The sequence below is a fragment of the Dasypus novemcinctus genome, chromosome 25 (genome assembly GCF_030445035.2).
Source record: "Dasypus novemcinctus isolate mDasNov1 chromosome 25, mDasNov1.1.hap2, whole genome shotgun sequence".
NCBI classification, from domain to species: domain Eukaryota; kingdom Metazoa; phylum Chordata; class Mammalia; order Cingulata; family Dasypodidae; genus Dasypus; species Dasypus novemcinctus.
Genome location: NC_080697.1, coordinates 18,478,033 through 18,503,570, shown reverse-complemented (window position 1 = coordinate 18,503,570; position 25,538 = coordinate 18,478,033). Strand labels below are relative to the sequence as shown.

The following is a 25,538-nucleotide window of genomic DNA, read 5'->3' as shown; positions in this document are numbered from 1 at the left end:
AAAGAATATTACAAAAACTAGACTAATACAAAGTTGTATCGACAACTTTGATAAGATAGACAAATATCTTTAAATACAGAATTTTCAAAACTAACCCAAAAAGAAATTTAAAATATGAATACTCTTATACCTATTAAAGAAATAGTATTTATAATTAAAAACTTTTCCACAAAGAAAACTCTAGGTATAGATGGCTTCCCTAGAGAATTATATCAAATAGTTAAGGAAGGGAAAATAGTAATCCAAATACAAGCTCTTTTAGAAAATAGAGGTGAGGGGAACACTTCTCAATTCATTCTTTGAAGCCAGCATTACACTGATAGCAGAACCAAACACATGACTAGAAAAGGAAACTGTGGACCAGTATCTCTTATGAATACAGATGCAAAAATCCTCAACGAAATATTAGCAGTTTGAGTCCAGCTGTCTATAAAATAAAGATAATACATTATGAATAAGTGAATTTTTATGCCAGGAAAGAAATATTGATTTAACATTTGAAATCAATCAGTGTAATTCACCATATGAGCACAATGAAAGAGAAAAAACATTTGACAAAATTAATCATCCCTTCATGATTTAAAAAAAAAACACTCTCAAACTCAGCAATCTAGGAACAGGAAAGAATTCCCTGAATCTGAAGAAAGGTGTCTATGAAAAACCTACAACTAACATGATACTTAAAGGTGAAAGATGAGAACTTTTTCCGTAAGACCAGGAACAAGGTAAAAACATCTGATCTCACCAATTCTATGTAGGGTGCAGGATAACTTTGGTGAAATGAAAATACTTATAGCTTGATTGTGGTAGTGGTTATACCAGTATACATTTGTTAAAATGCATCAGTGTACACTTAATATGGTTGCATTTTTTCTATAGCTGGAAATGTTAGAAAATATCTCAGGATTTTTTTTTCTTCTGTTTTCAGTATTTCTAATTCTTCTTTAGTCATATTTTAGTTCTAATTGAAATATAAACTATTTAAAAATCAAGCTGTTAGACAAAGCTAATTTATGTATTAGAAGTTAAGATAGTGGTTACCCTTGGGGGTAGGCATGGGGAGGGAACATAAAGTACAGGGTGCTGGTGACATTCCTTGACCTGAGCAGGTTGTTGGGTGCATGGTGTGTTCAGTCTGTGAAATTCCAAAGCCTTACACTATGATGCGGCCCTCTTCTATATGTATGTTTTGCTTCAGTATAAAGTTGTTTAAAAATTTACTATACACCAAAGTGTTCCCATTGGGCATTGAAAGTTGGGGATGCGATGGTGGCCCTTGCGGATCTTGTACTGTAGTGGGGAAGCTAGGCAATAAACATATTTTTTTAAATGTGTACTGTAATGTCAGGGAGTGATAAGTGCTATGAAGAAAACTGTTGGGAAGCAATGCTCCATGAATGTTTCCACGTTTCTGCGCGTTCGGGGTTTTCTGAGCAAAGATTGCTGGCACCTGAATTAAAAGACGGTTGAATAGCAAACAAACCTTGGAAGGTCAAGATAAATACCTCCGGTGAGAGTTAGAGATATCTCCCCTGAAGATATTTGTTACATTCCAGGGTCTGTAAACCTCAGGATGGTGCCATGCCCTGTACAGAGAGGATTTGTGTACATTACAAACCAATGGTCAGTGTGTCCTGCTCTCCCCAACCCCAGCCCCACCCACAGGGGAGGAAGAGCAGCTGTGTCAGCTATCCTTTATAAGTGCCAGAGTACTTACTTTCAGGATTCCATTCCAGCGAGGTGATTTCTTTTTACAGGCAGAGTGATCTCTTCCCTCATTATGTCATGCCAAGGGGGAATGGGGACCTGGAGAACCAAGGTAACTGTTAAGTAATGAAAAGACTGCTCTATTCCAGAATCAGTCAGAATTTATGAGTGTTTCCTGAATTAATTAATTAATTCTTAAAAATTAAATAGGAAAAGGGTGGAAGCTGGGGCTCTGGGAAAGCCTCTCTGGGGAGGTGACAATTGAGCAGAGATGTGAATGAAGTAAGCCATGTGACAATCTGGGAGAGGCCCACAACATACTCATCTTTGTTCTCTCCCAGTGCCTTGCACACTTGTTTACAAGCAAGTAAATTTGAAAGAAATAGGGGTCAAGAATTTGGCAGTCTTGGGGAACAGATGTGGCTCAAGCAGTGGAGCGCCTGCTTCCCACACGGGAGGTCCTGGGTTCTGTCCCTGGTTGTTCCTTAAAAAAAACAACAGCAACAACAAGAAGCAAATGAGAAAACCAATTCAGGGGAACCGATGTGGCTCAGTGGTTGAGCACTGACTTCCCACATACGAGGTCCAGGGTTCAATCCTTGACCCTGGTACCTCAGAAAAAAAAAAAAAGCATTTGGCACTCTGTAAGGCTGCTCACTTCTAGCTAGGATATTGTTTGTCTCTTCTATAAATTCAAGAGTAGAATATTTGTCTCTTTTATAAATTCAAGACAGATTGACTTTTTAGCCACAGACATTTTAGCTTAGAAAAGATAGGGCTAAGAAATCAAAATCAGTTAAGAACTATTTAATTCATAATTCTTGTTTCATTTCCTTAAGTCATATATGTATCTGCAAAGTTAGGGTTTCTTAGGAAGCTAAGTTCCTTTTAAAAAGAGGAAATAAATATCTCTACTTTGGTTTTAAAATCATTCTCATCTGTGTAAAAGTGACACACAAATGCTGAGAAGGAACAGGTAATGGTTGAAAAATGTAAGTGATTGGAATATTAAATTAGCATAATGAATTTTAATAGGCAATTAGTTAATAGTAGAATCCCCTGCTATAGAGGCTTGCAGTGTGTCAGAAGCTTGAAGTCAGAGGAAGGAAGGATGGAATGCAAAAGCCAAAAAGTTAACATATTCCTTAATTTAGGGCTGGAGCCATTTATTAGCGTGACCTCTTTGGTTGAAAGACTTCTCATCCCTGCATCACCGGGTCATTCCTTACTTTGATATGAGTAATCTCTGAGAATCTGTAGCAACCACATCATTGTTAAGAAGTTAAAAGCAATTAATAAGTTGTTCTGATAACACCTGTCAGTGAAATAACTCAGAGCACAAAACCCAGGCATTTAAGGAGTTGACAAGTATTATTAAATCTGTTTTGCAAGAGAAGAAGCTGGTTCAGGAGGGAAAAGCTGTCAAAGGTAGTATAATTGGTAATAGATTTGGGCCTCCTGCCTTCCACACTGCTACTCTTAACCACATGGCCTCCCAATGGAGGGAAGACTGATGGGTCATAATGAACACCCATCATTGTTTCCTTCTGTCCATCTTTAAAGTATTGTGACAGTTTTAAAGCTATGAATTTGTTTCAAACTTAGCCATAACACATTTCTTGATCCTGGTCTTCTCTAGTTCTCACCCTTATCAAAAACTTGCCACTCTAAATGAAGGCGACAAGTATTTCTACCAGTACTGCTTCCTCTCCCACCCCCAAGCCCTTTATTTGCTTGTTTTGTCACCCTGTTAAATTTCATGTTTAAATTGGGGTGAATCATAGTAATGTTTTCATCCAGGGAATAGTACTTCACCCAGGTCCTTCCTTGAATTTTAACATAATTTCACAATTTCAGTGGGGACAAAAGATAGGAAGGCAATTCAGAGTAAATTAGGATTTATAATTTCAGAAATGCTTCTGCCTGTTTGTAAATAACTTCCTGGTTGCTCTCTCTGCTCCACTCTCTCTAAATCATTTTTTTTTAATTAATTAAGCAATTAAGCTGTCTTTGCCTGAGTTCCTCACATATTCTATTCAGGAGTACAAGCCAAAGATCAAGAGCAGGGAAGCAGAGAAGAAGGAAGAGCCCATATGAAGGTACTTTACATTTTCGAGTTGGTGACCCCTAAGGGCAGGTGGTCGCTCAATCCTGCAGGACCAGCCAAAGAACCATTACCAAGAAACAGAAAGCCCTGGGGTGAGAAGAGGCAGCACCCAGCTGGGTTGTCCTTGCAGCCAGTCAATCGCCAAAGCAGTGGCTAAAAAAAGACACAGAGGCCAGAACCATCTGAAGTAGTGACAAGCAGTATCCCAGAATACACAAATATGTTCTTGTTATATAGACTTATACTTACGTACATAAGCACGTAAAGTAAACCATGACACTTTACTCCCCATCCTCACCCCTCTCTATTGGTAACAGCCATTAGCATTTTGTTTTTTATGCATTCATACATCATTTGGAAACATAAACATACGTCTTTCCTTTTGAAAAACACGAATCAGGTGCTACTGTCTTGTTCTGTGCTGTGTTTTCTTCACTCATATACTTCCTGCATCAAGGTTAGGTTTTATATCCCATTGTCAGCAACTTGATCTGCCCTGTAGGAGGTATATAGGGAAGCACTGAATTAACAGTTGTTGAATTCCTGCATGAATGAAAGAACGATGGCTTGAGTTATACTTAGAGTTCTTGCTTGTGGAAGAGGAATGCTGCTAATATTGGGAATATCGTGGGCAAGAGTTGGTAAAACATGGAATTGTTATTGCCAGGCAATTGCATAGTCATCCCTGCCAGCTTCCTCCTCCTTCCCTTTCATTGACACCTCCATATCCTCAACTCAGAAGGAAGAATGGATGTTGTGCAGGGCACACATGAAAAAGAGACAAAGGGAAACTCTTAGGAAGATTCACTCAATCAGCAAAGATGTTAACCTCCTTCGAAATGCCAGACCAGACACTTAGCATAAAACGGAGAACTTGACAGACATGGTCCCTGCCCTCATGCAATTTACATTCTAACAAAAAAAGTCAAAAATTAAGAGAAGAAAGAGATGGGTAGGGGAATAGATGCAGACAGAAGAAAAAAGAGAATACCAAAGGATTGAGGAATTTCAATGATCACTAAATTGCTATGGCACTTGCGTTAATATAAGTTGTTTCAAAATGAGTTTAAATCCCAGCCATCTGCTCTACATCAAACACGCACATGCTGTATTCCTGATTACCTCCTCTCCCACACACACCCCAGTAATATGCTGGGGATATATTTTTCATGATTTCCTCCAGTTGTTGATTTAAAAAATAACGCTTGATTCAAACCAGTGAATTGTGACCCAGATCTAAGTATAAATATAGTGGAAGTCATAAGTTTTTCTAGTGACAGTCTTACTAATTAAGTTATTTGGCCTGTTTTTAGCCACATTGGATTTTTTTCTTTTTAAGGTTGTTATGAATGTTTGTAGCAGCAGCAGTGAGCCAAGAATTCACACACTCAATTGCACAAATTACTCATCATTGCCTGTTCATAACAGAATCCTAAAATGTTTAAGATTTCTGATGCAAATCAAAATCTCATAATCACTTGTCATTGCTAAATTAAATGACAGGATAATAACATTACATCAAAACCATTTTCCTCTTGATTGAGTACCTTTTTCAGAAGTGAACCTTCTAGATGTATATTTTTTCATCCGTACTATAAATACATTTAGAATCCAAGATAAAAATAGAATTGAAAAGGGGAGAAGTGGGATGTTTTCAAATTATGGATGAATCTCTTTTTGAATCTAAAATAACCGTATGTGACAGTGCACTGCTAGAGAATGGAGTAGTTTAGCCCAATTTATTGACAATTTCTAAACTACATAAAGGAGGTTCATAGGTTAAACCCACAGGTATTTGGCATCAGTTAGGTATCAACCTATTGCACACAGGCCGTTTGTGCCCTATGGGAACTGGCATAGTTCTGTTACTCTAATGTAATAAGACATGAATTTCGGATATATCACAGCCTGTCTGGGAAATTTGTATAAACTTCTAGTCTATAAAATAAGTTGCTAAAGCGGAGTAGGTTCTCTGTTGACTTACTGCTGTAAGCCTTGTCTTGGTCTCTCCTGTGCTAATCTAATTAACCTTTTTGGTCTACAGCCCTCTCTCCACCTGCTCCATCTGGCTGTCGGTTCACCTTCTTGTGGCCAGTCCTCCAGACCTCTGGACATTTGGTCCTGTCTTTTTCACTTGCCCCCATGGCTAGAACTCCTCTCCCATTTTAAAGTCAGTCCTGCTCCTTCTGCCTTCCAAAAGTTTTCTTTTTCCCTCCATCTAACACCCTTAACACTATGAAAATTGTATCCTGAAGCATACCTTTTACCTTTTTGCTGCACTGAACTCTACGTGATTATGCAATAAAAATCCTTTGCTCTTAGAGAAGTTGTGATGTGATAGACTGAAACAAGATTGGACATAAGTTGTCAAATCTGGATGAGGGATACATGAGTACAAAAGAGTATTCAATCTACTACTTTTTTTGCTTTTATATGTTGGAAATTTTCCAGAATGTAACCCTCACATAACTCTTTAGGATACATTTTTAAAAACAGATGCTCTTTCTGAGTCACACATGAAATGGTGTAGTATACAGGAGGACTAGAACTGAAACCTGATCCTACCATTGAAATACCCTGTTCCTGCCCCACCTCCAAGTAAACAAAGAAGATTCTTTGGTGCCTGGACTTAGAACTTCTCTCTTCTCCTTAGGCTCCATACATGACTCCCATAGCCAGGTACACATCCTGCTTCTCACTAAAGTGACCAGAGAAACTCATAGAGAAACACATTAATTTCATCCCATTTATTAACTCCCACTGGGGCACTGGGAAGGGGGAATATGGAGTTTCTACCATCCAAGAGTTCCCCAAGAGAGGAGACAGAAGCACCCATGAATAATTCTAATGCAGTACCGACATCAGTGACATCATCTGAAGTAGAGCTACAGCAGCGCAGCTGAGGACCTGTTAGGGAGAAACAAATTCATTCTCAGCAATGATGCAAACAACTGAATGTTATCTTAAAGGAACTCTGTGCTCACATCTCTGCTGAGACACTTTAGAGCTCCCTCTGGTTAACCCTCTCATTTCTAAAGAAATTAATTTTAGTTACCAATGTGCCTTTTTTCTTCTTTTTTTTAATTATGATAGCCTTACTTCTCGTTTGCCAAAAACTGGAGAAACCATCCATGGGCATAAGTTCTTTATTGGCTTTGGAGGGAAAGGTGCCAACCAGTGTGTCCAAGCTGCTAGACTGGGAGCAGAGACGTCCATGGTGTGCAAGGTACGCGTATAGAGGCAAGAATGTGGGTTTAGATTCAAGTCTATTGCTTTTAGGGATCTAAATGGGAAAGAGTAATCTTGCCCTTTTTATTAGTTTCTACCTGACTGAATCCACTGGGAAGTAGCAGTCTTCAAATAACTTAATGCCACATTCCCTGAATTTAATGAGTGTATAACTTGGGTTTGAGCCTACCCCATGGATGTCCAAAGCCCAGTGTCTGAACAACAGCAAAAGGCAGCCTGTTTTTAGCAGATTTCAGTGCAGGAACACAGCTTTCAAAAAATGGGTCTAGTAACTAGTGAATTACTCATCTCTAAATTATTAACTTCTAATGCTCTGTCTTAGAAAGGAATCTGGGCCTCTAAACTACATATCTTGTGGCATAGAGCTGTTTTTAGCTATTTGTGTAAAGAAAAGATCCGAAAAAATAGAGTAGTTCTGTTTCTCTCCATCCTACCAAGCTAATTTGAAGATAAATCAAACAAAATTGGCTGCCAAAAGGTTTGACTTTGACATCTTTAATGAGATTTTAAGATGCTAATATTTCCTGTATAACAGGAGAGGCCATTTATTTTATTTTAATATTATTTTATTTTTAAAATGAAAGCTAGGGTGGATCTGCACAGTACAGGATGAGAAAAATGTAAGAAGCTTAAAAGAATGAGATCTCTCCCGTGAACTGTGGAGCTTTTACCAAAAATTCTCAGTGTCATTTCCCATTATATACAGCACTTTTCTCTCCACAGGAGTCTTTAAATGATATATAAGCCATACAATTATCACTTCATCTGCTAATGAAGCATAGCTTTATTTCTAATTTACGATTAATATGACGTAATTGTCATCTGGCTACTTGGTCAAAAACATCTGCCATGGAGCATAACATTTAATATAAGAAGCCCTCATTGGCTAAAGTTGAGCTCTTGATAAATTTAAAATATCAATATAATTAATTATCAATTAAGTATTGAGTACCTGTTCTGTGCAAGAAACTTTGTTTAGAGTTATGCAAAGAGGGGGGATTAAAAATTACAGGCCTGATCCAGAGTCCACTTTGCTTAGATATGATGTGTTTGGGAATAAACAGATGGTACTTACTTAAGGGGCCTTGGGAACTGGAAAGAGGATGATAATATTTCCTGGCTGGGAATACCTGAAAAGAGAATTGGTATTGGAAACAAGACACCAAAAACTTGTCACCCTGGCAGGAAAGGGGCTCCAAAGCTGGCAACATTAAAGGAGACAGTGGAAAGCCTAACACTTGTGCATGTACCCCAGAGGCTTTATGGGAGCAATTCCCGTAGTCTTTAAAGTCAAAATCTGCCATCCTCTAGGGCGTCTTCCAAATCCAAAATTTTTAGATTGGTTTTACTTTAGACCAATTTGTGGCAAGGAGAAAAAAGCAAATTAGAGATATTTGAACTTGGAAGATGACTATAGGAGTGGAGACGAAAGGAATAGAAGGCAGGGGCTGCATTTTGGGATCTCTTCCAGTTAGGAAGTTACCTAGAGCAAAGATGCTATTTTATTCTCATCCTTATATTATCATTTACGTGTTAGCACCTGTGCAATTTTGAAAGTTCTATATGTCTCTGAGGCCCCAGATCTAGTCACGCTTACCCCATAGTTGAATTTAGGATGACTACGCGCAGTGAAGGATAAGAAAATATGTTTTCAGCTGAAATCTATATAAGGTGCTTTTTTAAGGAATTTAGTTAAGCTTAAAGAGTTGCATAACATTCTTAGATTTTTTTGAAAAGAAAATTTAAAAATCTTTAATAGAATTTATTAATAATGATTTTTTTCCATTGTGAAGGTTTTTTAGTTAAACAAATTAGCTAAACTTGCTGTATAGCACTTTTTATTTTTTATTTATTTATTTATTTTTTAAGATTTATTTATTTATTTTAATTCCTCCCCCCTCCCCCAGTTGTCTGTTCTCTGTGTCTATTTGCTGCGTCTTGTTTCTTTATCCGCTTCTGTTGTCATCAGCGGCACGGGAAGTGTGGGCGGCGCCATTCCTGGGCAGGCTGCACTTTCTTTCGCGCTGGGCGGCTGTCCTTACGGGCGCACTCCTTGCGCGTGGGGCTCCCCTACGCGGGGGACACCCCTGCGTGGCAGGGCACTCTTTGCGCGCATCAGCACTGCGCGTGGGCCAGCTCCACACGGGTCACGGAGGCCTGGGATTTGAACCGCGGACCTCCCATGTGGTAGACGGACGCCCTAACCACTGGGCCAAGTCCGTTTCCCTGTATAGCACTTTTTAAAAGACGACAAATTCCTGGTAGAAACCAAAACCTTGAAATTACTCAAAATGAAAATGAACAGATAGAACATTAAGAAAAGCAGAAAATTTCCTATGATTTTCTAGCAACTTTAATTTACCTGCTGTTTCCTGCAGCAAAGTAGGATTCAAGCTGTAATGAAATGAGACTGTTTGATGTCAACTGGAAGACATCTTATATTGAACCAGGGAGATTTATCTAGAAATTTTGACAAAGAATATTGAAAAGAATTCCATCAATATTTGTACAGTGGCACATGTATAATGAAATATTTCAAGTAGTTAAGAGTTGCACAGTTAGTATTCAACTGAGTGCTCCAAGGCTACAGTCCAACGATAACTGGAGATAGTATTTTGAGATTAAAAATCCAGGCAGACATTGTAGAAAATGAAAGTCTTCACAAGGCAAAGAGCCTATTACAACAGCTTTCATAGAACTTTACCTAATTTAAGTGCTTCTTCCTCTTCCAAGCACTAAAGAAGAGGAAGTTACTTGTAATCAACAAAAATTGACAGCCCAGGAGGGGCAGGATGGAATAAAGAGTTCAAGATGCAGTGACCCATAATGAGCCCAGAAGCCACGAGCAGACTGGACCCAAAAGACCCTAGTGAAGAATCAGCAAATTGGGAGGACCATCCAGAAATTATCTGATCTTGCTTCTTCCAAAAAAGTAGCTGGCTGTTTTCCCTTCAGAATGGTCAGGCACAAAGTTCTCTTACAGCGGCAGATTGTTAGAGCAGTGCTACTCAAAGTCCAGTCCTCAGACAGTGCCAGTGTGCAAACTGTCATCACTGGTCCAGATAGCACAGGTGTTGATAGTCAGTGGTTAGAACAAGTTTATTATATATATTTTTCCCTCTCCCTTCCCCCCCACCCAGTTGTCTGCTCTCTATGTCCCTTCACTGTGTGTTCTGTGACTGCTTCTATCCTTAACAGTGGCACCGGGAATCTGTGTCTCTTTTTGTTGCATCATCTTGTTGTGTCAGCTCTCCGTGTGTGCGGCGCCATTCCTGGGCAGGCTGCACTTTCTTTCGCGCTGGGCGGCTCTCCTTACAGGGCGCACTCCTTGTGCATGGGGCTCCCCTACGCTGGGGACACCCCTGCGTGGCAGGGCACTCCTTGTGCACATCAGCACTGCGCATGGGCCAGCTCCATACGGGTCAAGGAGGCCCGAGGTTTGAACCGCGGACCTCCCATGTGGTAGGCAGATGCCCTAACCACTAGGCCAAGTCCGCTTCCCAAATTTATTATATTATAGCACTGAGTAAAGTTTTCCTCCTCAGCATTAGGTCATAATTCTTGACTGTGGAAGCCATTGACTGGCTCTCCCTCAGTGCAAAGAGAATCTTCTCAGGAGTAACAGTGAGCGAAACATCTCTATCCCCTCAGCTGGAGAAAACTAGCTCCTGATAAATACAGTCTTCTTGTTTTCCATGATCTTTATCCATATCTCTTTACAGTTGCATTGCCCAATACAGTAGCCTCTAGCCACATGTAGCTGTTTCTATTTAAAGGTAATTAAAACTAAAAAAAAAATTAAACATTGATTCCTCAGGCACACTGGCAGCATTGCAAATGTCTTACCAGGCTGCACAGATTTAGAACATTTCATCATTCAGAAAGTTCTTCTGGACAGGTGCTGTACTGCCGTACTCAGAACAGAGCTGAGCCTGGGATTTCTGGAAGAGCATCTTAGGCTCTGTGAGTTGCCTTCGCTTACGTGTGAGTGGTTGTAATTGCTCTTGACGTGGCATCTTTCACCTGGAAGAGGGTGGGGAAATAGGAAAGATGACATTCTTTTAGTAGAATATTCCACATGTCATGTGTGCTACTTGACAATTCAGAATGACAAAGAGGGCCTTTTTAAGTAGGACTCAAATCCAGAGAGCTACCTCAGGCCACGTGGGTTTCACAGAATCTTTCTGCCCAAAAGCATTTCACTGCTGCAGCCAAAACAGTGAGTGAGTTCCTTCAGGAGGCTTATTATAAGCAAAATCCCATTTGGAGCCATTCTGCTAGAATAGTATATGTGCCTGTAGACCTATTCCTTCAAGAATGCTAAGATGAGCCCAAAGAAAATGAACAAAAGGGCACTTAAGCTGAACAAATACTTCTGGAGCACCTTTAATGCCCACAGCATGGAGAGGAATAAATCTACTCCAAACCAGAGTCCCCAATAAGCTTTTAGTGTAGCTAGGAAGTAGACCAACAAATATGAAACTGCAAGCAATATAAGATGGTGGTGAATTAGATGTTTAATTATATTAAGAATACTATAGGAGTCCTGGAAAGTAAGAGGATTAACAAGGGCTAGAATAGAGAAAGTAGGCCTTGAGTTGAGGCTTGAAAAACAGGGAAGGTTTGTTGAGGTGGGAGGAGAGAAGAAAGGACCTCTCAGTTCTCCTAAGTGAAGGGGAGGAGGTAGCCATGAGCAGGTTTTACTCAAAATTGTCTTAACACAGTCCAGCTATAATATCCAGTTAATAGTGCCTTCTCACCACTCTGAAACACAGAGAAATCTACGTATTTTTGCCAAATTGTTTTTGAGAGAGAGAAGCAAAAGACTCAAAGGGAAGCAAGCCCAGGGCATCTGTAAACGAGCCTCATAAACAATCTAAGGAAATCTCTCTGGCTCTACAATGTCTCAACACCGTGCTTGGACCCCTGACGCGCTCCCCACTCTCAAAAGATTCTGCCAGTCACACTTCACCCTGCTCCCACTCAATTAAATCAGTCACATCACAGTACCAACCTTGACTCCCGTGGAACTTCCTCCCATTTTCGTTTCTTCCACACAGACAAAGCATTACAGAGACTCCCAGCTTTTTTTTTTTTCTTCAGGCTTTTTAGGGCTGGTGCTCAACCACTGAGCCAAATCAGCTCCCCTGAGTTGGTTTTTTCATTTGTTTTGCTTGTTGTTTGTTTGTGATGTTTTTTGTTTTTAGGAGATACCAGGGGCCAAACCCAGGACCTCCCATGTGGGAAGCAGGTGCTCAACCACCAGAGCCACATCTGCTCCCTACTCCCAGCTTTTATTTATTTATTTATTTATTTTAAAGATTTATTTATCCCTCTCCTCTTTCCCTGTTCCCACTCCCAGCTTTTAATCCTCCAGTCCCATAGTCCTCAACCTTGGCCACACCTTGTAATCACCTAGGAAGCTTGCCAGTGTTCCACCTGGAGAAATCTGATTTAACTGGTCTGGGTTTAACCTGGGCATCGAGTCTTTTATAAATCCCCCCCAGAGATTCTAATCCACAGCCAAGGCTGAGAACTATTGCTCTACTACCAATTTGTTTTAAATTTCCTGCCTGCCAGAGATAACTCACAGCAGCCCCACCCTGCAGCCTGGCTCCAATGGAACAATTTGAAGCAAAATGTAAAAAAATTTTAATTAGCTTGATAATGGCAGAACTGAAATTAGGTTCCAAGTTTCTTGACTCCCATATGTACCATTTTGCCTCATGGCCAAGATACTTACATTTAACATTTTCTTATCAATTTGATGGTATGACCAGGAAGACAGAAAAGTCAAAGATACCTATGAAGTTTCCTTTATAATAATCCTATTATTGCAAGGATCTTCCATTTATATAGTTCCCTGTATATTTCAAGGGACTTTCACTCAGCTGTCAATGGCAATCAATAAATGAAACCTCTGCTTAGATTCTACCCCCCTGGCTTCTGGTTATCAATTCCCAGTAACCAGGAAACAGGCTTAAATTTGCACCAGAAATAAGCAAAAGGAATTGCGGGGAGTTCACTTCTCCCAGCTTTTGTTTTAAGTGAATCCAGAAGTATAAGTGAATGTGTAAGGGGTTTGGAAGTTGGAGAAATAGGAAAGATGGCATTATTTTAGTACAGCATTCCACATGTCATCTGTGCTACTTGATAACTCAGAATTTCAGAAAAGGACATTTTAGGGAAGTCATTGTGGCTCAACTGATAGAGCGGCCATCTACCATATGGAGGGTCCAAGGTTCAATACCCAGAGCCTCCTGATCCATGTGGTGAGCTGGCCCACGCACAGTGCTGCTGCGTGCAAGGAGTGCCATGCCACGCAGGGGTGTCCCCCACGTAGGGGGTTCCCCAAGCACAAGGAGTGCACCCCGCAAGGAGAGCCGCCCGGCACAAAAAAAGTGCAGCCTGCCCAGAAGTGGTGCCGCACACACGGAGAGCTGACCCAGCAAGATGACACAACAACAAAAAGCGACACAATTTCCCAGTGCCGCGTGACAGGAATGCAAGCAGATACAGAAGAACACACAGGGAATGGACACAGAGAGCAGACAACAGGGGAGGTGGGGAAGGGAAGAGAAATAAATAAAGTAAATCTTTAAAAAAAAAAAAAAGGATTATTTTAAATAGGACTCCAATTTCTATTACTTTGTGTCTAGAGACCCTTAAGTCTTAAAGATTATTCCCAAGGCATAAATTCACTCACAGTTATCTATATTGTTAATGATAATAAAAGCAGCAGGATAAGTGACCAATATTAGTTATACCAAAACAATAATAGAAATATTATGTTTTTACTATAATAGAATAACAATAGTGTTGCAATGTCATTTAAAAATGCTTTCATGAACAACACATATTTGCTTCCACGAAGTCCTCTTCTGTTTGAAAATAGGGAGCACTAGCAGAAATTGAAAGAATCAGGGGAAACCAGAGGGTCAGGGCAGTAGTTTATAAGGTGGAATCTAAGCTGCAGGAGTCCTGTCCCTTCCCTCAAAAAGCAGCAGCCATAGTAGCAGCCTGACAGCCTGGCCATTAACTCTTGCCATGATGATGACGACGATGGTACCTAATCCTCATTTAACCCTTTTCAGTTTTAAATGTGCTTTCATGTATATTATTATATTTTATATTCACGACAAACTTGCAAGGAATAGATGCTATTATTCCCATTTCTGGATAAGGAAACTGAGGCATAGAGAGAGTTAACTTGGCTTGCCTCAATCACATATCTAGTGTGAAGGGGCTTCTAACTTCCATGACAAAAATGAAAATACTGACTTTTTCTATCTTAGGCTTTTGCTTTGTAGTATATCACCATGACCTAGATGCAAAGTGAATGGAGCTAGAGTTGACTTCTCTTAATCCTCAGCAGGGTTTTTACTTTTCCATTATTTTTCAGTTGCCAGATTTTTATTTTAAGCAAGAGAATGCCAACGAAGGCAAAAGCAAAGGTTCTTTTTTCCACCCCGCACATAGAGTTTAGAAGACCAGCCAACAGATTTGCTAAAAAATCACTGTTGGAATAATATTCTGGAACCTTAACCTTCAGCAAAGGGAGTAGCAAATCAGGTAATTCCTTGAGCAGGAAGAAGAAAGGCAGCTATTTCAGCCTCTAAAATACAACTGCAGCAAGCCTGCAAAATGCAGTTACCATGAGCATGAAATCCCTTCCTGACGATGTCTTTGATGCATCTGATATTCCATCTGGTAGAATAGTTGTCTCTATGTCTTTTATCCCTTCTATACAACCAGCTTCTTTAAAGCAAAGCTGCCTGTCTTTTGGGTTCCTTTTCCCCTGCAACAATTTTTCCTAATTCCTGCATTTTGTAATGTTTATGTTCTCACCTCCGTTTGTCAAGCCTGCACTTTATATTCACCTTAAACAGATTCTTGTCTGCATAAATTGTATAGGAAAGGGGAGAGAAGTATCTATCTTCTAATTATTATCAGGCCCCATACACCTAGGAATGGCCTTTCTAATCCCTACAATATTCTTATACTTTCTCAATTATATAACATCTCATTTCACATGGGAGAGAGTTAAATAATATAAAAGAAGTTAGAGAATGAAGAATTGTTCGGGGGTGTGAGTATTTGTCCTAATACATTGAATGCTTTGGCACTCACCTGGCCAACTTACAATGACGGAAAGCATTGGGAAAGGAGCTCCTTCCTGGGAATTCCCCCCATGGAAACACTTTGTAATTTAAGATGGTAGCCTTGATTTCAGCCCAAAAAGTTATGTTAAATTAAATGAATGCGCCCTCTTCATTATAGAGATAGAAATTCCGGTAATAAGTCATTATTCATTGTTTGAGATTATGCCTAATCAGCATGCCTGCCAGAAAATGAGCAAAGGGAAAAGTTTTTTGAGGAAGAGGGATCAGAAGTGGCATTTAGATTAAGGTTTCAGCACTCTATGACTCAAGGGGCAAATCCAGCTTGATTCCTGTTTTTACAGATAAAGTTTTATTAGAACATTTCCCACACCCAGTTGTTTACATACGGTCTTTCGTTGCTTTCAGGTTACAAGGGCAGAGTTTGGTAGCTACTTAGGAGAACTTATGGCTGGCAAAGCCTAAACTATTTGTTCTCTGTCTCTTTACAGAAAAAGTTATCCAGCCCCCAATCTAGAGTTTAAAAGCTAACCAGGCAATTTTGTCACCACTCACTGAGGATCTCAAACCAAGTAAATCTCAAGAAAGATCTATTGAGATCCATAGAACAATTTTCCATGGAAGAACAGAATATACGAGAAGCAGCTGAGACCTGGAAAGCACTATAATCCACTCAAGTAGTGTAGGCCTGCAGGACAGAAAAAGAGAAGCACAGGGGCCAAGTGGCCATGGTGAGCTAGAGAGCATATGCCCCACATTAGGGACAGACATCTCTCAGTTCCACCTGGGTTACCTGCAAGAATGCAGACACAGTGTTACAAAACCTCAGAATTTTCAGGACCTACTAGAAATATGTTCATGTTAGTGAAGCCTCTTCATTTTTAAATGTTGACAACTGATTCAAACTGAAAATAGCAGGACAAATGAAATGCATCTAGGAGTTGAGGTTCAGCTCTCAGCCCCCCACTTTGCAATCTCAACAAAGTCTTCACGGCCAAGGCCCAGCCAATATGGCAGCAGAGAGGTATGCCAGAAGATACCAGGAGTGTTCTAGCACAGTGACCACAGCACAAAGGAGGCCAGAAATGGGCAATAGGGTATGTAGTGAGCAGGTGAGCGGTTGGTTTCAAAGATTTTGCATTAATAGCCTTCTGAGTTTGAGCCACAGGCCTTGTGTGCTGGCCCCTGGGAAGGGCTGGCAGCAGGAGAAGAGCTCCAGTTCTGAAAGAAGCTCTGGGACTGATCAGATGCTTAGAATGGCCTTTTATCCTGAGGGAAACAGAGAGATCCAGAAGCTAAAGTGGCCCACAGAGCTGGAACTTGATCTCAGGATGCAGGCAGAAGCAAAACTACTTGAATTATGGCTCAGGGTCAGACCAAGCTGACTAGCTTTTGAGACTGTTTTAGGCAGAATTTTTGGGGTAACAGATGCCCAATTCAAACTATATCACATAAAAAATAAAAAATAAAAAATAAAATGAGTATTAGCTCATGTGACTGAAAAGCTCAGTGGTAGAGCTGGCTTCAGGTGGCCTAGGTGTCAGGTCATTAGGAGTCTGTTTCTGTTTGTCTGTCTCTGCCTCTTGCTTTCTGTTATGTTTCTTCCATTTTCACATGGGCTGTCTCCACACGGTGATCCCCAGGAGCTCCTGGCTTCAATACTGCACGTTTGGCAATCTCATGGGGAAGCAGACTTGTCTTTCCCAGTAGTTTCAATAAAATTCCCAGGATTGACTCTTAGGACTGACTTGGGTCACATGCCCCAGTCATGAACCCATCACTGTGACCGGGATCAGGCCAGGTCCTTTGCCTACCCCAATCTTGTAGTCTATAAATGGGAAAGGAATGGGTAGCCAAAGGAAAAATCAAAGTCCTGTTGTAAGAAAAAGGAATGGATGCTAGGATGCAAAAGCAACACAATTCTGCTATACCAAGATCCCCAGGTTAGCTAAGGCTTTTTAAAGGCCCCACATTAAGCTCAGGGAAGAAGAAAGATGGTTCCAGAACACCAGCCATTCCATGCAAGGGTGTCCTCATTTTATAGTAAAGTACAAAAGACTGAGATTCTCCATAAATACTGAGGAAGACCTGATTGATAATTTCCTCTAATGATGGTGGACAGGTCTATCTCAATGGAAATTACCATGAGAACAGACTGAAATGAGAGCAAAGCTATAGAACTTATGGCAGTAGTTCAATGCCTCACGTTTTAGGTAGGATGTAAGTAGAACATTGATATATGACATAATTCTTTGGGCTGAAATCAAGGCTACCATCTTAAATTAAGATAATTAGTTGATGTTTATAAAGTAATACACAGCTATGCCCTTTTAAAATGCTAAGTATTCTAAAAACTACATTGTCACATTTCACTAAATGTACAAGATCTAATGTTCATCATTTCTTTGGTACAGGTTGGCAAAGATTCTTTTGGCAATGATTATATAGAAAACTTAAAACAGAATGATATTTCTACAGGTAAAATTTCATTTTTTAAAAGTTGGTTTTTAATACTTTCATCTGTGATCTTGTTACAAGAAAAGTTGAATCAAGAATAGAATTATTAGATCCTCCCCTGGTGGCCAAAGAATTTTTCAGCACAGCTTTGTCTAGTCTTGTTTAAGCGACCTCTGGTTAATTCTTTAATGTCCATTCCTCCAGGCAGGAATGACATGATAGGAGGTTACAAACCTTCATCACTTGGAAATGTTTCAAGAGCAGGTGACAAAGGAAGATGGATGCTGCATTCACAAAAGATATTTTAAGATTAGTCAGTGAATATCATAGCTGGAAACAGTTCTAAAACCACCAAGACCAATACCATCATTTCACAGAAGGGAAAAACCAAAGGCCAGAGAGGCTTCTTGATTTGTCCAAGAGCACACAGCTATTTGGAGCTTGAGCCAGAGCTAGGACACTGGCCTTCTGACCAGGTCAGAGCTCTTTCCGGCTGCCAAAGGCTGCCTGATCACAATTTTTGTTTACGTGCGAGGTCATGACTCTTGGTGAGACATACGGCTTACGAGAATAAAGAAAATCACAGTTCGTGGCATAGATTTGACCTTTCATCTCTTATCTCAAATCTGTCATTTCTTTTACTAAAGAAAAGAGATGCGTTGGTCTTGAAAAATGTAAATGTATGCAGCTATGAATAATTTGGGAAAATTGGAAGGCGGGTAGTTTGGTGGGGTTGTTGCTAATGAGACAGAGAAAAGGTGCAACTAAATGTAAAGACGTCTATTTTTCCTCATTTTATAGGTGACGGGTATAAATTAGCACTGATTACTTATTTTCTTTATCATTCCAGATGGTTGAAGGTTAAAAAGTTTTTCCAAGGATTAGTAGTACATTGAAATTTTTAAAAGTAGATTATCCATGCCAGGCTGTGTATGCGTGATCGTAATTTTTTTCTTTTAGAATTTACATATCAGACTAAAGATGCTGCAACAGGAGCTGCTTCTATAATTGTCAATAATGAAGGTATGTATTTCACATATGGGAGTGTCATTTCACAAAATGAACAATTCACTTCCAAAACATCAATTTTTACCCCAATCCTAAGGCCCTCTAGCCGCATTCACCTCCCACCATTGTACTTTACAAAGCCTAATGCATGGTTTTCCTAATCAAAATATAAATTTATTTCCCTTATCTACTTCCCAAGTTGATCATTCAGATATAAAATTGTCCACAAATGTGTACGAAGTGCTATAGTTGCCTCAAAATAACATTTACATTCCTCAGTGTCCCATTACCCTCGTTATGAGCTCAGAACTGATATTTGTCTTTAACAGCAGTCAAGGATTCATCTGTCATTTCAGTTACACCAGGTAAAGAGATGTAAATAGGTGCAAAAGAAGGTTTGATGAATCATATTTACAGAATATTTATGGAGCAAATGACAGCAACTAATGACTTCTAACTTGCCTTAAATGCTCAGTGTTGCCTGCTCTTTATTTTTTTTTAAAGATTTATTTATTTCTCTCCCCTTCCCCCACATCCCATTGTCTGCTCTCTCTGTCCATTTGCTGTATATTCTGTGTCCATTCACATTTTTGTCAGCGGCACAGGGAATCTGTCTCTTTCTGTTGTGTCATCTTGCTGTGTCAGCTCTCCGTGTGTGCAGTGCCATTCCTGGGCAGGCTGTACTTTTTTCACACGGGGTGGCTCTCTTGTGGGGCGCATTCCTTGCACGTGGGGCTCCCCTACGTGGGGGACATCCCTGCGTGGCACTCCTTGGGCACGTCAGCACTGCGCATGGGCCAGCTTGCCACATGGGTCAGGAGGCTCTGGGTTTGAACCCTGGACCTCCCATGTGGTAGGCAGACGCTCTATCAGTTGAGCCGAATCTGCTTCCCTGCCCACTCTTTAAAAAGCAGTCAAATCTCAAAAGGCTTGATACAACTAAGTTTGTGACTATATCTTGCCATAATAGAAACATATGTCTTTAAAAACCATAATTTGTCCTCAACTAAAACTTTCATAATTTTTGCCCACTGTTTTAAGTATATAAATACCTACATAAGATTTTTTTAAATTAGAATTAATATTCAGCAGGACCAAGTATTTAGTCAGGCACCTGGGACAGAATCTATCACTTTAGAGAAGAGATGGTATTTTCAGTTTGACTCGAGTGATCCCAAAGTTTCAACAACAACAAAATGTGTTTCATGTACAGATAGTAGATGAAAGTTCTCATTGTAACGTTGGAAAGTCTCTTCATTGCTATAAGCTGTATCTTAAATAATTATTGCTGCCAACATCAGCTCATTCCCTGCTTTAAGCCTTTTTTGTTGTTGTTCCTAGCGCAATCTTCAAGTTATTTCTTCCTTATCTGTGAAACAAAATACTTCATTTTCCATGCACAGATATAATTTAATATTATATATTGAGTTTTTCTTTTGGTCGGCTTTGCTTGGTTTATAGAGCATGGTCATTGTGCTCAAAGAGCATGGATTGCAGTAGAAGAGCTAGGGCAGGCACACAGAGAGGGAACAATTAGCTCCTCTAAATGAAGGTCAGGTAAGGAGTTCAGTTTTGACACGTTCCATTTGAGGCATGAACAAACCAGCCAGGTGGCAGCGTCCACCAGGCCGCTGCAGTCTTGGACTTGTTTCTCCACAGCCAAGGGCAGGCCAGAAACACAGACTCAGGAGTCGGCAGCACCAAAGCAGCAGTTAGTTGACTCCAGCAGAGAGAATGAGGTAACAGAAGGAGAGAAGGAAAGAAGGATGCTGTCATTCAGGGACTGGGTGTTTTGAATTTTTCCAGGCCCAAGACTGGGCCTGTGCTCATCTATCCCCACTTGATTACGTCCTCCTCGTGGCCCACAAGCACACCTGTGATAAGATGATAGCTGAGAATTGGCTCTGTTTTCAGAGGTAATTCTAGGTCATGTCTATATAAGATCAGCCCAAGCAACCTGGAGCACAAAAATGATCACTGCACCTCCTCCCTCTAGTCAGTGCTGTCCAAGAGGTACATATATAATTATACGTTGTCTAGTAGCCACATTGTAAAAAGTGAAAATAAGCAGGTAAAATTAATTTGAGCAATATATTGATTTAACCCAGTGTATCCAAAATACTGTCATTTCAACATGTAACTAAATTTTCTTCATGAGGTATTTTATCTTCTTTTCTTCATACTAAGTCTTCTGAAATCTGCCACATATTTTACCCTTACTTATGGCACATCTCAATTCAGACAAGCCACATTTCAAGGGCACAATGGCCGCATGGCTGGTGACTACTAAATTGAACAGCACAGCTCCTGACTGTTCACCTGATACATAGAGGTACCACGCCACCCTACATGTAGGTGGGTCTGTAGAAAGTGGGTGCAAGCAGTGAGAATATATCAGATTCCTTAGGTCGGGCTTCTGTTTAATCCTTTACAGTATAGGCCAGATATCCCTCTCTATACCTTTTTAAGTTGTCTAGTAGAGTTTTCCATCTGTTGGGTATTACTAAATATATTTGATTCACAGAATCACTTTTTAGAATACCATTATGTGTACGTATATACTGATTGCATATTTCAGAGCATTTATTTTGAGTGTTATGCAAGTTTCTGCCTATTTAAACCCATCAATATGACGTCAGTCATTTTGGATTCAGAATCTTTGCCAGCCCTTTCCCATAAATGAAAATTTTAAAGTATCCTGTGTATCATTTGTCAACTAATATTTTTGTATATAAAAATATTGATAAGGAAAATCTTTTCAAGATCTTGTTCAAAGTGATTGGAATAATATGAATCTTATAGAGAGTGCAAAACATATTCAGAACACTAAATTGAACTGGAATGGCTTACAAATGTTACAATTAATACAAAACATTTTATATAATGATTTTAGCAGGGCGATGGTAGCATTGCAGAATACCACTGCTTGGCCTTATTTAGTTTTTAATATAAATATGTGGAATTTTTTTAAAGGCCAGAATATCATCGTCATAGTGGCTGGAGCAAATTTACTTTTGGACACGGAAGACTTGAGGAAAGCAGTCAGTGTCATTAGCAGAGCCAAAGTCTTGATCTGCCAGCTAGAAATATCTCCAGCAACTTCTTTGGAAGCCCTGACAATGGCTCGCCACAATGGAGGTAATTTTACATATGTGCCATTCTCTCTGTAAAAGCTTTTATCACTGTCTTAGTTAAAGGTAACCTTTAAGCAAAGCAAAGCAATACTTTATTCTAGTAGTAAAATATTCTTTCTCCTATCTGTGAGATTGACTGAATTCTTATAATTCTTGATAATGTTAGAAAACATGACAGATAAGGTAAAAATAATATGAACTGCATTTCTTCTCCCTCAATATAAATCTTTAATCTAGTTAGCAAAAATACAAATAGTTAGAAACAAAGAGTAACTAGAATCTCTGAAGCAGCCCAGTAACGAAGACACATCCAGGTGATGAAGCAGTTTCTACTCTGGGAAGCAGAGATGAAGCTGCAAGTCACACATAACCACCGCACAGTTACATTTTTAAAAAATTTTTATTCCTTCCAGTTACATTTTGGTGATTATTTCTAGAAATTGAAGATTACTTCTTTCTCCTTTTTGTAAAACCTTATCATCTTCTCTATAAGCAATAAAAGCTTGTTTATAAAAGTAATCATTTCTCTGTTGCCCGTATCATCTACTCAGCAGCTCTTCTGTTTTGATTTATTATATTTTTTGATAATGGGAATGTTCATACATATGCAAAAGGAGGGGGAATTGTATAATGAAACCAGTTTACCCATCACCCAACTTCATCCATTATGAACATACCTAATCTGAAGTCATCTGTTTTCCTACCCACTCCCACTCTGCCACCCCCAGCAAATATTAAAAATTATAAAAATCCAGGTAGTTTCTTTCATTTTGTTTCTTTTCCCCATGGACTAGTGAGAAAAGCATCTTCTGAGTTAGAATCCCATTTCTCTCCCCTGTTAGCTTTGTGATCTTGGGAAAATTATCTGATTTCTCTAAGCCTTGTCTATAAAATGCGTATATAAATGCTCTTCTATACAATTATTCTAAGAATGTAATATTTATTTACAAGCATGGTAGAGTAAATCTCAGTTAATCTCAATTTTCTTCTCTCCCTTCCATTTCTCTTTTTAAATTAAAATCAGGATAATGTGCTGATCTCAGCACCATTTGGTGAACAAAGTCAAAATAGAAAGCAGTCACTCTAAGACAGTGGCTGCTTCTTTATATTGTGGCAATAGTTCTGTGATTTGTATTAAGAAGAAAATAGAGAACCACATTGATTTTTCCAGATAAAACTTTCTCTAACTATAAAACTGAAAAAAAAAAAAAAAGTAAGTGTATGTATGTGTGCACGTGTGTTTAACCATTTAAACTTTCTCCCACAGTATTGTGTTTTACATGGCAATAAATGGAAAATAAGATACTAAAATGATCTTATGGAGAATTTTTAAACACTTGACCTGATTTAACAAATTTTCTCTTGGCAAAACAATGCAGCTTGGCAAATTCTCAGCAACACTTAATGTATTTTTAATGGACCTAAAGCGATCAGAAAATATTCTAAGCCCAAACCCACCTGGGTGTATTTTCTTGGGGCATTCCAGATAAAGTCTCGTACTCATGGTGAGCATCCTTTGCACTGCCCTTCGCTCAGTGTGACAATGTGAATACAACCTGCCACAGCACCCACGCTCGCTCCTTTCTTTCCTTGTACGGATCGGAGCTTATTCTCATGTAACTTCTCTTTCTCTCCTACTATCCCTTGCTTCTCAGAGATCTGTCCTTGTCTAGCCTTGTTACCTTCCCAGCTTGTGGAGGAGAAGAGGGCCCAGCAAGCACCTTGAGGAGCTTACCTTTCACAGGTGAGGCTAGAGTAATCTGATTGGGCCGGTACCCTGACCTCAGGCTCTCACATGGGTAGGGCCCAGAAATTCTTCCTCCATCACCTACCAGGCATTTCTTCCAGTTTAGGCATCAAGGAAGGGGGCAGGTAGTGGCAGGCTAAAGACCAACTAGCCTACTTCACACTTTTACTAAGAACCAGCAGGACTTTTTAGCAATTCCATGCAATCTTTCTTCTATAATGCTGGAAGCAGGAAAGAAGTAACACTTTGCATCCACATGTGCTTTAAAGCTCATAAAGCCATTTAAACCTTATAACAAAGATAGGGCAGGCATTATTTTCCCAGATTGAAGGGAAGAAAACTAAGACTCGGAAAACTTGAATAAATCTGCTCAACCAAGATCACATTTTTAGTTGGTGTGGGAGCCAGGAATTCAGATTCCAAGACCCAGGTTTATTCTCCTACACACTTTTCAAAGAAACTACCACATCCTATTGATTTTCAAGAACTGAGCTTTTATAGAGTGTCTCTAGAAAAGTAAATCACATAAATTGTAACATGGTCCAGCACATAGTCCAAGTTTTGAATATTTTGCTCTTCAAGTCACAGTGAAGACCCCCTAGAGTGTTTTCAGCCTTGTGTCCCCCACACCACCCCCATAATGACACACACAAACCCAGAGCACATGTGCATGTATGCTTCTCTTCCAGGAGCTCCTCCAGGCAGGCAGTTTTCTCTGCCAAATCAACTGGTCCCAACTGGTAGTTACCAGGTAGATGATGTATCGGTTCTGTACCATGAGGAGGGTGTGTGTGTGTGTATGTGTGTGTGTGTATTTAATGCATCTTCATTCTCACATGAGAGAAGAGTGGTAGAAGGAGTATTGGTTTCGGAGTCATAAAGTATGGCTTTGAATTCAGTACCAATCACTTACCAATGGGGAGGACCTCAGGCAAGTAAACCAGTTCCCTGCTCTGGGCCTGTTTCTCTTCCATGAAATAAGGGCATTTGGCTGAGAGCTACTGTTCTTTAACGTCACAGTGTATAAATGGACTGGCCACAGAGCAGAACAGGCAAAAGCCCAATAGTCTGCCTAGGGTCCTGTCCCTCGTCCCATGGCAGCTGTGTATATGCTGGCCAGCATCTGTCCATCTTCAAGAAAGATGGTAAAATCATCATCGCCATCGTCGTCATCATCCTCTGGTTTATTATCACAACTCCCTTATCTATACTATTGACAAGTAGAGGAGTTTCCGTTAAACACATGAAATAACTAGATTATATGTCAGATATGAAAACCCAAAGGAACACCGCTCCTCCACCTCTGAATATACACTCCCAGAACTCTCTTCCTGCCTTTACCAAATGAAAGCTTGGATTTGAAGAGATAGCACCTGTAGCCTCGAACATGAACCCGGAGCGCTGCATGTTCCCCCCTCACTAGGCCGCAAAACTGTGAGGAGGCCCCTGCGGAGCTGGCATTGCAGCAGCTCATGATGAAATTAGGCATGTTGGCTCTGGTCTGTAGAACCATTTCAAAGTGAACGGAGCAATACAAGAACAGTTATAAATACTTGAGATTGGAAGATCGCCAAGATCAAGTTCTTGGTATAATACAAAATATCTTTTAATGACACAATAGTCCTTTTCCATTTGTCACAACGACATCTCGGCTGGCCTTGTGGACTTGGACAGTAACATCCTGCACATAGCCCCAGCTTTCAGGATTTTTGCCCGTCACTTCTCAGAGAAGAGGCCCCAGGCTGGGAGACTGCCATGCTAGCACCTCTGGTCTCCCAGCCTTCTCTCTACTTCTCGCCATGCCGTATACTTTGCACAGGGGGAGCTTTTTCCCCATTTGTCTCAGCTTGTTATGAGAGCCTTCTTCATGGTCCAACCCCTCCCATGGTGACACAACTAAGAGCTCCCGCCTGATTGCCCTGTCCTTTAGCCCATACCACTACCTCCCCTAGCCCACACCAGTTCCTGTGACATTGTTGTGACAGAAATTGACATGCTCTTAAGACAAC

General features: G+C 40.1%; 1 protein-coding gene across 2 annotated transcripts in view; it reads left to right on the top strand.

Annotated features, from left to right (window-relative positions):
• RBKS (ribokinase) overlaps positions 1–25,538 on the top strand; it is a 118,912-nt gene that overhangs the window by 30,675 nt on the left and 62,699 nt on the right. For both annotated transcript variants that reach the window (XM_071211922.1, XM_004452356.5), the window contains exons 2-5: positions 6,908–7,040; positions 17,598–17,661; positions 18,601–18,663; positions 21,622–21,786. In XM_071211922.1, coding sequence (XP_071068023.1) covers positions 6,908–7,040; positions 17,598–17,661; positions 18,601–18,663; positions 21,622–21,786 — 425 coding nt within the window. The remainder of the gene's footprint in view (positions 1–6,907; positions 7,041–17,597; positions 17,662–18,600; positions 18,664–21,621; positions 21,787–25,538) is intronic.